The sequence below is a fragment of the Panthera pardus genome, unplaced genomic scaffold, assembly GCF_024362965.1.
Source record: "Panthera pardus isolate Hobbes unplaced genomic scaffold, ASM2436296v1 HiC_scaffold_16, whole genome shotgun sequence".
NCBI lineage: Eukaryota > Metazoa > Chordata > Mammalia > Carnivora > Felidae > Panthera > Panthera pardus.
In genome coordinates this window covers 106,945,549-106,963,050 of record NW_026526721.1, presented here as the reverse complement: position 1 = coordinate 106,963,050, position 17,502 = coordinate 106,945,549, and the positions used below count along the sequence as shown (strand labels likewise).

Genomic DNA, 17,502 nt, shown 5'->3' with positions numbered 1-17,502 from the left:
ATAAACCTATGTAAGATTTTCTAAGTTCCTACTGAGACCATGATATCATTCTCATAAATTAATTGTATCAGACATATTTTGGCATGTATAATTTTCTATGATATAAATGGGCATTTCATTTTGTTGAGAGGACATGACTTCTTATTAATAAATCTTATAATTTAGCTTGGCAGTAAATCCAGATCCAGACCAGTAAAGCCAAGGAATGATAATTAGGTCTTGGCTGTGTTAGTTATTGAGACTATGAATAAAAAGTTCCCTAAAAGTCCTCTCATGAGAAAGGAGAATCACTGCTATGACACTGTCATCTCTTTCTTGGGTCACTGTGCCTTTGTGTAGGAATGAAATGTTCCCTTTACAAATATATAATACACATATTAGAATAAACTTCATAACTTAAGTGCTTTTAGCATTCAAAAAGAGTAGATAGCAATTTGTGCCTCTGCTTAATTATTTTAGAGTATGTAAAAAGCACATAATAGAATCAATAGTTGCTATGCAACAAAGATGGCACATTTTAAAATAACTGTATATTTACCAATTGCCATAGATTTTTGTTTATTTCAAGTATTCTTTGATGTGAAGAAAATAAATTATTGTGTATGGTGAACATTTAAAATTGGTTCCAAGTTAACAGTGTTGTTACTTTTCAGTTAAAACTTTTGTAATTAAGAAATTTCCTATAGCCAGAGTGCTGACATTAAGTGATAGTCATGTATTGACTATTACTTTGTAGTGCAATAAACAAATTCCAACCAAATATTTTCTTAGATTATTACTAAGATATCATCACATTTAGGAACATTTTAGAATTGTATTACCATTGACCTCATTTTAAATAGTACATAAAGCGTTTAAAACCCAATATTTTATGACAAGTTCATCCCTGTACATTTTGTTATTTTATAAGCTATCCTTTTAAATTTCATTCGTAGTACACTAAAACACATTAGGAATTATTCAGCCATTTGGCTCGTCTGTTTTGAATAAGAACTTGATATAACCCAATATTAAAACAAACAAACAAACAGAACCTTACCTCCTGGCTGAGCAACTGGATTAATAGTGAAAACCCAAGGGAGGGGGGTAGTTTACCTCAAGAAGTAGGCGATTCCAGCATCAAAGGAGGCAAACCAAAAAAATATCAAGTTCTTCAAATAGAAGAGCCAAATGGCTGAATAATTCCTAATGTGTTTTTGTGTACTATTAATGAAATTTAAAAGGATCGCTTATAAAATAACAAAATGTACACGGATGAGCTTGTCATAAAAATATCAATTTTCATTTATGCGTTATAAATATATGACTAAAAACAATAGTGAGAGCACACTTTAATTTTTAAAATTATACCGTGTAATTTTCAAAATTGAATTAATGAAATCATAAAATTTTAGATCTGGAATAGCCTGCAAATATCATATGACTTAAACCTTTAATCAGGATAATAAAAATAGTCTCCATTAATTAGAGTGTTTACTATATGCTAGGCCTGGTGCTCAATGCTTTCCATAAATGTAATTTTAATTATTATAAAATTATTATTCCCATTTGCACATGGAAAAAAATAAGGCTCAGAGAATTTATGTAAGTTGCCAAGGTTATATAGCCAGGAAATGAGAACCAATACAAACCTGGGCAGGGTGAGGGATGAGAGCTAAATACAAAATGCAAAAACTTCTGCATTTGACTTATATGAACTAGCAGGAACCAGATTTACCCTCCCTCCTAAACAAGTAAACCATTGGGAACAAGACAGAAAACAATGGTTTGAAGACACTAGATATCAAACAATGATTCTTATAGATGAGAGACAAATGAGGTGAATTCTGTGATTGCCCAGACTTCGTTCCTTGAAAGAAATTTAAGGCCACAATACAGGAAGTGTGAATCTAGGTAGTTTGGCAGATTCTTCGAGTTGAGGAGACCTGAGAGATCAAGGTGGCTAGAATTCACAGGGTAGTGTTCTCAGGGGAAAGCTGCACACAGAAATAATGCTGGAGATCTACGAAGAGTTCCCATAAAGTATATGCATGGTTAATGCATATGTGTGGGGAAACTACTCAAAGGCAGAGAAAGACCCATGAAAAGGGGACTAAAGGGGAGTACCAAATGCTCACACATGGCCAGACTGGAAAACTTATAGTTTATAGGGCACTGGGTAAAGTTCTCAGAAGAGTTTTGCATCAGCAGTAAGGAAAAATTAGCCCTAGACTAAATGCTGAGCTGATCCTGCCTAACAATTTTCAAAGGAAGAACTAAAAAACTCACGGTGATTCCAATAAACTTAACTGCATCCCACAACAGAGTTCAATAATATTCATAGGAATACAGAAATATTCAGCATCTAATGAGGTAAAATTTACAATGCGTGGCATTCAATCAAAAGTTGCCATTCAAAACAAAACAAAACAAACAAAACAGGAAAACTCATAATGAGAGTAACTCATAATGAGAGAAAAATCAATTAATAAAAACTGACTTAGAAAGGCACAGGTATTAGAATTAGCAGACAAAGACATTAAAACAGTTATGATAACAGGATTCCATTTGTCCAAAATCTGGGGGAAAAATTGATCATGTTAAGTAGAGATATGGGAGATATAAAAAAGATCTAAAATGAACCTCTAGAGATGAAAAGAACAATATCTAAGATGAAAAGTACACTAGATGGGATTAATATCAGATTAGACCTTTCAAAAGAAAAGTTTAGTGAAATTGAACACACAGCAATTGAAACAAAAATTGAAAACTCAAAACAAACAAACAAGAACATCAGGGAGCTATGAGACAAATTTAAATGGACTAATATATGCATATTTGGAATCCCCAAAGGACAAGAAAGAGAAGAAAGGACAGAAAAAATATTTGAAGAAATAATGGCTGAAAAATTTAAGAGTTAATGAAAACTACAAACCCACACATGCAAGAAGCTCAATAAACCTCAAGCACACCAAGGAACATTATAATCTAATTGCTCAAAATAGTGATAAAAAGAAAATCTTAAAAACAACCAGAGAATAATAGACATATTATATAGAGAGGAACAAAGGTGAGGATTACAGCAGTTTTTTCATCAAAGACAATATAAGCAAGAGGAAGGTGGGATTGAAAGTACTGGAAGAATGAGGGGCCTGGGGGTGCATGCTGCCAATCTAGAATTCCAAACAAAGTGAAAATATCTTTCAAATATGAGGATGAAATAGACTTTCAGAAATGAAAAAGCTGAGCAAATATATCACCAGCACACCCACACTATGAGAAATGTTAAAAGAAGGCCTTTGGTCAAAAGAAAAATTATACCACATGGAAATATGGATACACACAAAAGAATGCAGTATATCAGAAACGGTATTGATGGCAGATTGGACCTTCTAATGTGGATAAATATATGAGTCTTTTAATTATATGAATTTCTTTAAAATATAATTAACTTTGAAACAAAAATATTAACAACCTTATGTGAGAGTTATAACACATAGAAGCAACATATATACAAAAATAACACAATGTCTAAGAAGGGAAAAATGGAAGTATACTGTTGTGAGATTCTTAATTCAATACATGACATGATAAATCACTAGAAGATAGACTGCATTAAGTTAAAGATGTATTCTATAAATTCTAAAGCAACCACAGAAGTAGAAAAAGAATTATAGCCAACAAACCAGCAAAGGAAATAAAATTGAATTAAAAAAAAAAAAAAACCTTAAGTCAGAAGAAGACAAAAAAAAAAAAAAAAAAAAGGAAAAGGAAAAGAGATGAGATGGGCCAAATAGCATATAACAAAATAGATTTAAAGCTAATCATATCAATAATCAAGTTAAATGTAAGTCATCTAAACTGGGTGCAAACTTTTTCTATAAAGGACTGGTTAATAAATATCTTTGCTTTGTGGGGCATAGGCTGTCTGTTGCGACCGCTCAACTCTGCCCATTGTTGCTTAAAAACAGCCATAGACAATATACAAATGAATGGGCATGGCTGAATTTAGTCAGTGGGCCATAGTTTGCAGAGCCCTGGTCTAACTATCCCCATTACATGATAGGATTGTCATGTTTGATAAAAATGCAAGACTCTACTGTATTTTCCCTCCAACAAAATACACTTTAATACAAAGAAATGTCTTAACAAGTAAGTTAAAATAAAGGATGCATAACACAAATAAAATATATGCTAACACAAATTAAAAGAAAGCTAGAACTATGTTTATATTTATGTATCTGCTTATATTTATTTATGTATATTACATATATGTAAATATATGTATTATATTTATGAAGTAAATTTCAAAGCAAAGATATTAGAATATTTTGAATATTAGCAGGGATTATGAAGTTGATTTCATATTATTAAACAGATCGTCAGTTCACCAAGAGGACATAATAATCCCAGATATTTATTCACCTAATAATTTTTAAATTAATTTTAAAATTAAGAAAAATTTGACAGAACAGCAAGGAGAAATAGACAAATCCAAAATTAGATAAGAGATGTCAATGATAGCCCTCTCTCAATAATAATTGATATAAAAATATCTAGAAAATTAGTAAAGATATATAGTATGTAAAATAGTATAATAATTTTTATAATTATTTATTTTTAAGAGATATATTGAACAACACTTTTAATAAACATGACCTAATTGATTTTTATAAAATTCTCCACTTAACAACAGAATACATATTCTTCTCCAGTGCACATAGGGCATTTATTAAAATAGATCATATTCTGGAGCATAAATAACTCTCAGTAACTTTAAAAAGATTCAAAACATACAAAGTATTTTTTCTGACCACAGTGGAATTAAATTAGAATTTATTAACAAAAAGTTATCTGGAAAGATCACCAAATATTTCAAAACTAAATAAATACCAAGTCCATTCCCTTTATCACTACGCTATGTAGATGTGTGGGGAGACAGGCTACATGGAAAAACAAAACATGCTGAACCATGGGGTCTACCAGAAATAAATAAGTGTGCATACCTCTCCACCTTTGTAGTAACTCTATGATCTTGGTGATGGTTCTTAACCTCTCTGAATCTATTTTGTAATCTAGATAGTGGGAATAATAATTATTATGTTATTATTATTATTATATGTTGCAAGAATTAAATGAGCTAATATAAGTAGCCTTCCTACCTTGTATTGGTGCTAAGAGAATATTCCCTCCTTTCATCCTGAGTTTACAGTTTCTGACAGGGCTTCAATATATATTCTATTCCTTAGCATTGTTTTTTTACTGCAAAGTCTGGGTATTTGAATAATCATCTACTTTTACAATATATTTATTCAGTAGTCAGTTCATAAATAATGAATTATTAGTTTTCAACCAGCATTTGTTTTAACTTTTAGAACATAGTAAAATTTATTTATAGGAGATATATTTTTAAAAATTATGTAGATACATCAAATATAAACAAATGACCTAATTTCTACTTTGGCATCTGAAATTCCCTTGCTTTTATAGGGATTGTCAGTAATGAGTGATTATGTTATAATATGCTATTTGGCTCCATTGACGGAAAATTATCTCAGAATCAACCACAAGTAACTCACTTGGAAAATAGTGAAAAGATGGTATTTTGAACATCAGTATTAGACACAGGTGTTATACTAATAATACATATCAACACAAATACAAAAGGAATTTAAAAACAACATACTCAGAATGGAATCATCGGGAAGCCCCTGGAATCATCAGGAAGCCTTCACCAAGGAGACAGAGTTTGAGCTAACGGGGGATATGGATAAATAAAAAGCAGAAAAACTCAAACCTGTAATGTGTACACAGATAGCAATTTATTTTCTTTGTGTAACTCTTGAGTTCATATATTACTCATGCTTTTGTTTTATTTTATTTTTTTATATAATTTATTGTCAAATTGGTTTCCATACAACACCCAGTGCTCATCCCAACAGGTGCCCTCCTCAATGCCCATCACCCACTTTCCCCTCTCCCCCACCCCCATCAACCCTCAGTTTGTTCTCAGTATTTAAGAGTCTCCTATGGTTTGCCTCCTTCCCTCTCTGTAACTTTTTTTTCCCCCCTTCCCCTCCCCCTCTGGCCTTCTGTTAATTTTCTCAGGATCCACATATGAGTGAAAACATATGGTATCTGTCTTTCTCTGACTGACTTATTTCACTTAGCATAATACTCTCCAGTTCCATCCATGTTGCTACAAATGGCCAGATCTCATTGCCAAGTAGTATTCCATTGTATATATAAACCACATCTTCTTTATCCATTCATAAGTTGATGGACATTTAGGCTCTTCCCATAATTTGGCTATTGTTGAAAGTGCTGCTGTAAACATTGGGGTGCAAGTGCCCCTACACATCAGCACTCCTGTATCCCTTGAGTGAATCCCCAGCAGTGCTATTATTTTAGAAATCAGAATTTCCCCGTGATTATGAAAATTACTATTAGTTATTATATAAAGTAGTTTGTATTTTATATAAGCACCATCACCAAATTCATTTATTTTGTATAAGCATAAGTTCTTTCATCTAAGAGATTTTATTTATTTATTTATTTATTTATTTATTTATTTTCATCTAGGATATTTTAATTTTTTTAATGCTTATTATTTTTGAGAGAGAGAGAGAGAAAGAGAGACAGAGATAGAGCATGAGTGGGGAGAGGGCAGAGTGAGAGGAAGACACAGAATCTGAAACAGGCTCCAGGCTCTGAGCTGTCAGCACAAAGCCTGACGTGGGGCCTGAACTCAGGCACAGTGAGATCATGACCTGAGCTGAAGTCTGACACTCAACCGACTGAGCCACCCAGGCACCTCTCATCTAGGATATTTTAAACAGCTTCTATCAATATGTAAAAAATATAAACGTGATAATTTGGCATGAATTCATCTTCTCAATGACAATATACTGGCTTAAGAAAATCCTTGTGTTTGTGGGCTTCTCATTTTGTTCAAACTATTCAGATTATGAAGGAACCAATAGTATCATCTCTCTATGCTACAGTGTCAAAACTTTCAGATGGCCTTGAAGCTTCCTTAAACGTTTAGAAATCCCTCCTGAAGCTCGTCACTGTGCTTCTCTTTCTCTGGTTGTGCAAACTAAAAATCAAATCAGTGATAGTAAAATCACTCTGCTCTCTTCTATCTTCATGCTCTTTCTTTCCCTTCTTCCTTTCTCTCTCCCTCTCTCTCTCTTTCTCTTTACCTATAAGTATTCATTCCAAGGAATAGTTCAGGAGCAAGAAGATCTCCCTGCTACCTGCCTCAGAACAGAACATTCTACTCATTCAGTCCACCAGCTGCCTTCTTTTCTTCCCTGAGTACTTAATGCTCCATCTTCATCAAGGGACTCTACTGGTTTCCTAAATGACCTCTTTCCCATAATTAATTTAAATATTTTTTTTAAAAGTCCTTCTAAAGTCTTTCTGTCATCTAATTCATAGTTTGTCCTGTCCCACCTAGTCTGGATATCTTTTTGTTCTCTTAATTTGAGCAGTCAGTCCTTATTATGAAAGATGTCTTTTTGTCCTAAAATAACAATTCAACTCTACCAGTTAGCCACACAAGGAATTTTTTGAACACTTGCTATTTTAGTACCTTGGCACACATTTTTCTTCAGCTTCTCAAAACGTGTTTATTTAGTTGTTTTTTTTTTTTAATAGTATCAAGGCATCTTGTGAGCTATTAACTCTTAAAGTTACACCTTGCGAGTTTTTCAAATGTTTTGCACTTGATATCCTCCTTTCATGTGCTCTCGACTCATCTATTCCAACATGGTTGGAGCACGGGGCTGTGATCAAATGGGGAAAGTGAAAGTCAGGTTGGAGAAGTTCAGGGCTGCCATAAACAGTGTTTGCCTTGTGCCCAGCACAGTAGTACGGGCCAAGGGAGAGAAGAGAGCTGGAATCCAGCCAGTGCTCTGCTCACCAAGTGCTCTGCTCAGCATGAGGTTGTGTTCCTCTGAGGAAGGGGTGCTTTGTCAATTCACAAAAAAGTGTTGCATGGGCTGGTGGTGGCCCAGTGGAAAAATCATGTATAGGAGTTTTGATTTTATAGTAATGCATTGAGAAACCACTAAAAGGGAATAAAATAATCCAGTTTATAGTTTGTAAAGAACACCCTGCTGTGTGTGTCATAGATTGGAGAGAGGCAGGAGTGGCAGTAAGGAAGCCAGCGAAGAGGTGATAGTGGCCAGGACTAGAGCGTCGGGAGTGGAAATGAAAAGAAATGAATGAATTCAAGGCATCTTTTGGAGGTGAATAGGACTTGGTGTCGAGTTAGGTGTGAAAGATAAAAATGATGCCCCAGTTACTGACCTGAATAACTAGATGGATTGTGGTTACTGTGTTCGGACTGGGGAAGAAACGGGGGCAGGGGGAGACAGTTGTATGAAGGTTTCTGCTTCAGATGGCCCTTTGTAGCAACGTGGATGGAACTGGAGAGTGTGATGCTAAGTGAAATAAGCCATACAGAGAAAGACAGATACCATATGGTTTCACTCTTATGTGGATCCTGAGAAACTTAACAGAAACCCATGGGGGAGGGGAAGGAAAAATAGAAGAGGTTAGAGTGGGAGAGAGACAAAGCATAAGAGACTCTTAAAAACTGAGAACAAACTGAGGGTTGATGGGGGTGGGGGGGAGGTAGGTGATGGGTATTGAAGAGGGCATCTTTTGGGATGAGCACTGGGTGTTGTATGGAAACCAATTTGAGAATAAATTTCATATATGAAAAAAAAAGGTTTCTGCTTCAGTTTATCTGAGACACCTCTGGTATATCTCATTGAGATATTGGCTAGCAGGAGGCAGGTGGATGTAAGTACCTGGAATTCAGAAAAACATCTGTTCTTTTTTTGAGAGACTCTGAGGCTTTCCTTGTCTTTAGAAGTGTGAACACAACACAAATGAGCAATTCTATCACGTTACTAAATGATCCTTAGCATCCTTTTCCCCAAACAACCCACAAACTTACTTTGAGAGAACCAGAATAACTCCTTGCATTGAGTATAAACATAATTGTTTTTCCTTAAAGGAAATGCTCAGCCCTCTAACCAGTGCAATAAACTCAACTGACCCCACACTGGGGCTAGTCTTCTATCTGCATTTTATTTAATTTAAAGGACTTTCTGTTAACTTTCTTAGCAAATTTTCTGTTTCCTGGTACCCGGGTTTCAGTATTTCCCTGAGAAATTCATGTTGACCTCTGTCTTCCTTGTATAGTGGTCTGAATCACAGAGTCACAGTAAGTCAGATTTGACAGTTTTTCTCCTAAGTTATCTGGCATTTACTCCTTCTAAGAACTTATAATCATGGCACAATGTAAATCTAGAGCCAGCCTGTCACTGGGATTCTCTAATCTCACTAGATGAACGACTAGGCCAGAATGACTCCAGTACTCATAGGTTTGTTCTCTCTCTTGCTCCAGTAGGCAGAGCCAAAACCAATGGTTAAAAACCACAGGGAGAGAGATGTTGGCTCAACTAAAGGAAAAACTGCCTAATGCTTAGTGCTGTCTGAAAATGGAAATGCTTGCTGGGAAGGAGTGAGTTATGGTTTCTAGGGGTGTTGAGGCACAGAGCAGACAATAGTTAGTGTAGATTCTGTGATAGAGATTGAAGGGTCACAGCACAGGAGTAATCTTCACTGACTATTTAATCCCTGCTCATGCTAGAACTTTACACAGATGTTTTGTCCCATTTAATCTTCATAATGATTCCCAAGGGAACTGGTTGTAACTCCACCAGGAGAGGTTACAGTCACAATTTAAGATTATACAGCTAGAAAGTGGCAGAGCCAAGGGTTTAGAGCCAGGATTTAAACTCAGTTCCATCTGAATCCAAAACCCTTGCTGATTCTTTCCACAATTCATGGAAGCTTGAGAAATGGAACCAGGGGATTTCTATGGTCCCTTCCAGTGCTATGGTTCTATCTGGGTCCAATATGGATACAGGCATCACTGACTTGACTGTGTTTTACCTTAATCATCCTTCTGGCCTCAGTCACATTAAAATGATAATCTGTGACTCCAGAACTTTCTGGGGTCTCATCAAGAAAAGATCATTTAAAAACTCAACATTTCTATTTTATATCTCCTCTGAGCTTTCAGTAGACCTCAGTCTAAAGGGCTCAAAATATTTTTATTTTTTTCTTATAGGGTTTCTGGCAAGGACTGGGTTTATAATACAAAGGTACAGAACACTAAGCTTTAGTATTTCTGAAAACTGTCAGAATATATTGTTTTAACTTCTCTACTCATTTTAAAAGCTTAGAAGGTCTTAGAAGATCTTGAAATATTTGACCCAAGGTCATTTTTTTTCTGGGTTAAGTTCTGAGTCAGATTCTTTTTAAATATTAGAATTAAAAAATTCAATTAATAAAATAATTAATATTAGAATTAAAATTTTTTAATTAAAGTCTGAAAATAAGCTTAATTTCCTTATCTTAAGGTCAAATGGTTTTAAATGTGTGGTAAATACTATTTTCTAGATTGAAGCTGAACTTGCCAAGGAAAGAGCCCAGCATTTAGTTGAGTTTGAGGAGCAAGCTCTGCTTTTTAAAGCAGAAGCTAAACTGGAACTTGATATTGAAAAGGAAAAACATCAAGAAATAATCTGTAAATATAAGAAAGAACAAGAGGAACTAAAAATGAAGGTCTGTCATTATGATGTTCATTATTATTTAATGGGTTTCAAACTATAGATGTTGGTTATTTCCTTGTAAGAACACTGTACAATATTTATAACTCAAGTAGCTTTCCTCATAGTCACTGTGCCTTGGTTTTAGCTACATGGGTAGAATGGTTTGGCTATTTTCCAGAATAAGTAGCTGAAATAAATCATATCAGCATACAATAAACTTATTTTTTAGGCAGCATAAATTTATAACTAATAATTAGCATGACTAAATATTCCAGCACTTCAAATATCCAACATTAAATGATAAGGAGATGTTTTACGTAATTAATATTTTCCCAACAACTAAAGCCTATCTCCTTTAATTGCAAATATTTTCAATTCTAGACATTTTGAATGAAGGGAAATATTTAAAAATGTAATCTACCTCCATAATTTCTGAAACAGTATGTGCTAAACATAATTTTTTTGAAGATTTTGTTTTTAAGTAACCTCTACACCTAGTGTGGTGCTTGAACTCATAATCTCAGATCAAGAGTAGCATCTTTTCTGACTGAGCCAGCCAGGTGCCCCCTAAACATAATTTAAGGTTTTGTTAAGGTTGTCCTGTTATTATAAGACCTGAACACCATATATATATACATGTGTTTGTGTATATACGTATGTGTTTGTGTGTATGTATATGTGTGTGTATATTAACCAAGACCCAGTGGGGAAACCATACTTTGAATAAACTCATTAACAGTCTGTGTAGATTAGGCATCAAATGAGACTTAATGGCCTCTACTTCAGTGAACAGGAGATATGGTACAGCCTTTTCAAGAGCACTGTGAACAATAGGCAGGGCCAGCTATGTGAGTATATGACAAGTCCAGTGTCACAGGGCCCACAGTCAGAAATGCCTCATACCTCTTGGGTTTAATGCTCTCCAAATGTTGTCTTGAAACTCTTAATAACTTTATCTTTGAATTTGTGTTTTGTAAGTGAAATCCTGTTGGGACAATGGTACACTTGAGAGATTCCAAGCTGATAGCTGAAAGCTTAGAATGTCAGCTCACCCAAGTTTCTACCTCTCCTATACTAGTTTTCTTCCAGAAGAAGCCTATTAAGGCAGGCCCCAACTTGCCAAGAGTTATAGTTTTTTAAAAGAAGTCATAAATCCAGATTTTCTAATTGAATTCTCTTGATTTGTAAATGCTGACTCCCGTTTTGAAAAAATCAAAACATATTTGTGGCTTTGTGAGTCTCCTGTCCCAAAGATAACCTGCTCTATTTCAGTGTCAGCTCTCCTTTGGATGATGGAAACGACTGCTCAGACCTAGCAATGATCCTCTTCCTTCCTGGATTAATTGAATATAATGGAATATTAATTTAATTTTTCAAGTTACTAAGTGTGAATAGATTTCTTGCAAAAGTTATTCTTAATGTAAATTTAACATTTGAAACAAATTTTGGATGCATTACTCATAAATAATAGTTCATAGAATCCTTGGAACTTTGGTCTATGAATGTTTTCCAGATTCTTCATGGACTGGTTTCTTGTTGTACTAATATTTATAATGGGACAATATCTGTAGCACAAATAATAAGGATATGTTTCATCAGAAGCAACTTTGCTCTTCCTGGTTAGTTTTCTGTTCTTTGTTTTTTAAGGAGAAAGAAAACAAGCAGTCTTTTCCCTTCTAAAGACTTTCATGACTCTAAGGAAAAGCTTCTCATCTTCTCTCTTTATCTCTCATTCTCTCATCTCTTTATCTAGAAGTACCACCTGAGAGATAGTATATTTGCAAAGCATTCTGGTATTCTCTAGAGCTGTACAATCTAATATGTTAGCCATATGTGGCTACTTAAATTTCAAGTAATTAAAATTTAAATTTAAAGTTCAGTTCCTCAACCACATTAGCCACATTTTAAATGCTCACTAGCCAGTACTGGCAAGCCAGAGCCTTTTGTTGGCCTCTCTTCCCAACTCAGCAATTGGTTATGTCACCTTGGTACCTTGGAATTGGCCGTGGTGAGAGTATTTACACCCAGTCCACACGGAGTCTACATGGAGACTAGATACAAATCTGGCTTTTTGTGTGTGTGTGCATCAGTTGCTAAACATTTACTGACATACTACTGTCAGTAGGTACAGGTGGCTAGTGGCTACCATATTGGACATCACAGACTATTTCTGTCATCACAGAGAGTTCTACTGGGCATTGTTGATCTAGAGGTATAGTACCTGAGGGCATCTCCAGTCATCATATATAAGAAAGAAAAAATATATGTCAAAACAAAACTTACTATAATTATAGCATGAATAGAATAAAACTGTGGTGCTCCTCTATGTGCATCTCCAAACATCAGGCATTTCTAGGTCCCAAAGCCACCCTACACTGAATCCAGACAGGTACGTGGATCAAGACTTGAGCTGTCCTTGGTAGCTCAATCTGGACACAAAGATTTATATATTTCCAAGGATGCCCAAGTGATTAATGCAATTCCATTTAAGGTGGTAAAAATAGGTTTTAGTCTTAACTTTTAAAAAGAAAATTTTGGAGGCCTACATAGTGTCATAGGATTTGTTTTCATTTGATAAGAAGAGCACACTGATTATTTAGAATAAACCTCCTAAAGCCATAAGGACTCTTTGGTTGCCTAGAGATATTGCCTACAAACTAATACAAGATTTATCTTACAGATATCTGATTTAATCGCAAGTGCTACTAGAGATCTAAAGCAGGAAGTGGCCACCCTTGAAGAAAAACTCCATGAATCTTGTATCCGACATACTGAAGATTCTGAATCAAAGGAGAAAGAAATTGAAAACCTTAAAAATTTGGTTGCAGAATTTGAAGCCCGCCTGAAGAAAGAAACTGACAGTAACGATTCCATTTCAGAGGACTTGAGGAAGGAAATGAAGCTGAAGTCAGATGAGCTAGATAGAGTAATGCTGGCACAAACACAACTGATGCAGCAGTTTAACCAGTCCCAGGAACAGGTAGGAAGCAGACGATGGTACCGCTGTGACTAGTGAAAGAGCACACACTCTTTCAAAAAGTAGACAAACAAACAAACATCAAAGATAGCTTGGTGTCATGCAGTCGAGGACTGTTAGTCAGGAACCTGGAATTACATCCTGGCTGTGTCCTTAACTAGGCAGTCATTTAACCTCTCTTCACCTGGCTTCCTTTTCTGTAAAATGAAATTCACTGAACTACAAGATCTCTATGGTTTCCTCAGCACCCAGTTCTACTGTGTTGCAAAAACCATTTAAAACTTCTAAGACTAGAAATCTTTGCATATTTATGTCTTACTGGTTTTGACATTCAGTCTTTGCCAAAGAAACTTTTAGAGCACTTGCTGCTTACGTTCAAAAAATAATTTGGACAATATATTCTGAAAGTAATTTCTCTTTAGGGCTTTATCTTTCCGTCAACCTAAACTATAGCATAATGTACATGAGTTGGTCTTCTTTCTTATGTATGCATGATTATTTCAGCAATATTTTTGTTTAAACTGAAATAGAATTATTTTGATTTGAAATTGTTTTCTAATGAATTCTTATTTCAGAACTGCTAAGCAGTTGAGGTCACACAGCATGGCAGAGCCAAGATTCTATTTGAATCTCCATGATATGATGTTTCCTGTTTCAGGAAACCTGAGTTCTAGTGATTCTGCTTCTAAGTTTCAAAGTGACCCTCAGGCTTAGCACTCAACATCGCCAGGCTTCATTTCCTTCCTTCCCTCCTTTGTTCGTTCTTTCTTTTTCTTTCTTTCTTTCTTTCTTTCTTTCTTTCTTTCTTTCTTTCTTTCTCTCTCTCTCTCTCTCTCTCTCTCTTTCTTTCTTTCTTTCTTTCTTTCTTTCACTCTTTCTTTCTTTCTTTTTTCTTTGTTTCAAAATACCAATAAACATGCTACTTGCTTCTCCAGATGTTTAGGGAGTCAGCTGATTGAGCATCTCCTGCCAACACACAATAGCATAGCCTCCCTCATCAAGGTTGCTGCTTCCACCAGTCCTGGCATGAGTGGGAAAGGATAGCACATATGGACTTGGTTCTGCTGGAAAAACCCAAAGGAGAGAGGTGATACAGAGTTGCTTCAAATGAGACAGCAGTGTTTAAGTTCTAAAGGAGGGTCAACTGGTTAAAGGAAAGAGAGATCAAGGCAGTTAGACTGGCAGGTTTTCTAACTCTTAAATATCCAAAGACATGGCAATATGGAAACTGAGGAGTAACCTATACACTAGGACATGTAAAAAAAAATAGAAGTGTTGAATCCAATAAATATATATTGAGCATCTATCCAGGGCCCAGGTGCTAGGCCCTATATATGCAATTAGGAACAAGACTGACAGCTGCCATTACCTGCTCTCAAAGAAGAATTTAAAGAAAATCTTTTTTTTTTCAATATATGAAGTTTATTGTCAAATTGGTTTCCATACAACACCCAGTGCTCATCCCAAAAGCTGCCCTCCTCAATACCCATCACCCACCCTCCCATCCCTCCCTCCCCCCATCAACCCTCAGTTTGTTCTCAGTTTTTAAGAGTCTTATGCTTTGGCTCTCTTCCACTCTAACCTCTTTTTTTTTCCTTCCCCTCCCCCATGGGTTTCTGTTAAGTTTCTCAGGATCCACATAAGAGTGAAACCATATGGTATCTGTCTTTCTCTGTATGGCTTATTTCACTTAGCATCACACTCTCCAGTTCCATCCATGTTGCTACAAAGGGCCATATTTCATTCTTTCTCATTGCCACGTAGTACTCCATTGTGTATATACACCACAATTTTTTTTATCCATTCATCAGTTGATGGACATTTAGGCTCTTTCCATAATTTGGCAATTGTTGAGAGTGCTGCTATAAACATTGGGGTACAAGTGCCCCTATGCATCAGTACTCCTGTATCCCTTGGGTAAATTCCTAGCAGTGCTATTGCTGGGTCATAGGGTAGGTCTATTTTTAATTTTTTGAGGAACCTCCACACTGTTTTCCAGAGGGGCTGCACCAATTTGCATTCCCACCAACAGTGCAAGAGGGTTCCCGTTTCTCCACATCCTCTCCAGCATCTATAGTCTCCTGATTTGTTCATTTTGGCCACTCTGACTGGCGTGAGGTGATATGTAAGTGTGGTTTTGATTTGTATTTCCCTGATGAGGAGCGACATTGAGCATCTTTTCATGTGCCTGTTGGCCATCCGGGTGTCTTCTTTAGAGAAGTGTCTATTCATGTTTTCTGCCCATTTCTTCACTGGGTTATTTGTTTTTCGGGTGTGGAGTTTGGTGAGCTCTTTATAGATTTTTGATACTAGCCCTTTGTCCGATATGTCATTTGCAAATATCTTTTCCCATTCCGTTGGTTGCCTTTTAGTTTTGTTGGTTGTTTCCTTGGCTGTGCAGAAGCTTTTTATCTTCATAAGGTCCCAGTAGTTCATTTTTGCTTTTAATTCCCTTGCCTTTGGGGATGTGTCAAGTAAGAAATTGCTACGACTGAGGTCAGAGAGGTCTTTTCCTGCTTTCTCCTCTAGGGTTTTGATGGTTTCCTGTCTCACATTCAGGTCCTTTATCCATTTTGAGTTTATTTTTGTGAATGGTGTGAGAAAGTGGTCTAGTTTCAATCTTCTGCATGTTGCTGTCCAATTCTCCCAGCACCATTTGTTAAAGAGACTGTCTTTTTTCCATTGGATATTCTTTCCTGCTTTGTCAAAGATTAGTTGGCCATACGTTTGTGGGTCTAGTTCTGGGGTTTCTATTCTATTCCATTGGCCTATGTGTCTGTTTTTGTGCCAAAAGAAAATCTTATATGAGTAATTACATTGACATCCAGAGGAAAGAATGACCTAAACAGAAACTTATATATGTTTTGTTTTTGTTTTTGTTTTTGTTTTATTTTTGAGACAGAGAGAGACAGAGCATGAGAAGGGGAGGGGCAGAGAGAGAGGGAGACAAAGAATCCAAAGCAGGCCCCAGGCTCTGAGCTGTCAGCACAGAGCCCAACGTGGGGCTAGAACTCACGGAGTGTGAGATCATGACCTGAGCTGAAGTCGGACGCTCAACCGACTGAGCCACCCAGGCGCCCCTAAACAGAAACTTATATAAAAAGCATAGACTGAAATCTTAAAAATTGGCTTTAAGGGCCTATATTGGTTATCCCTTGTTGAACAATCCACTATTCTCAAATTCAGTGTTCTCAAACAACAAGCATTTACTATCTCACAGTTTCTGTGGGCCAGGGCTCTGAATTTGACTTAGCTAGGTACTTTCGGCTTAAGACCTTTTGTGAGGTTGGTGTCAGGGAGTCAGGCATACAGTTTTGTCTAAAGGCTCAACTAGAGGAAGATTTGTTTTCAGACTCACTTTGTGGTTGTTAGCAGGAGTTATTTTATTATGGCTGTTGGGCTGAGAGCCTTAGCACCTTGCTGGCTGTTGGTCGGAGGACTCCCTTAGTTCCTTACAACAAGGACTTCTACGTAGAACAACAACAGCTGGATTGGCTCAGAGCACCAAGTGAGGAAGAATGAGAGTGCAAGAGAGGTGTCTAAGATAGAAGCTACAGTCTTTGTAACATAATCTCAGAAGTGACATCCCATTGCTTCTGCTAAATTCTATTCATTATAGATGAGTCAGTAAGTCCAGCTCACATTCAAAGCAAAGAGATTGCACAAGGATGTGAATAAGCAAGAGGGCGGGGATAACTGGGGGCCATCCTAGAGGCTGCCAGTCTCAGGGCCGGGCCACTAGAGGTAATTTTGGCAAGAGACCCTAGATTAAAAGTGAAGAATGAATTTCTTTTTCAGACAAAAGGAGCTACATGTGGAGCTCTTTCTGCTCAGTAGTTGTAAAAGGAAACTACTTAGAGATGAAGTTTTATTTTTTCTTTAATGTAGACTTTTGAGATATACAAAACA

General features: G+C 36.1%; 1 protein-coding gene across 7 annotated transcripts in view; it reads left to right on the top strand.

The window, feature by feature from the left end:
• LEKR1 (leucine, glutamate and lysine rich 1) overlaps positions 1-17,502 on the top strand; it is a 219,493-nt gene that overhangs the window by 154,617 nt on the left and 47,374 nt on the right. For 6 of the 7 annotated variants that reach the window (XR_008422538.1, XR_008422537.1, XR_008422540.1 and 3 more), the window contains 2 exons: positions 10,465-10,629; positions 13,297-13,596. Coding sequence is in view for 2 of the 7 variants with exons in the window: in XM_019440299.2 (XP_019295844.2) it covers positions 10,465-10,629; positions 13,297-13,596 (465 nt within the window). In the remaining 5 variants the exon portion in view is untranslated. The remainder of the gene's footprint in view (positions 1-10,464; positions 10,630-13,296; positions 13,597-17,502) is intronic. The other variant, XR_008422539.1, reaches the window with a different exon arrangement.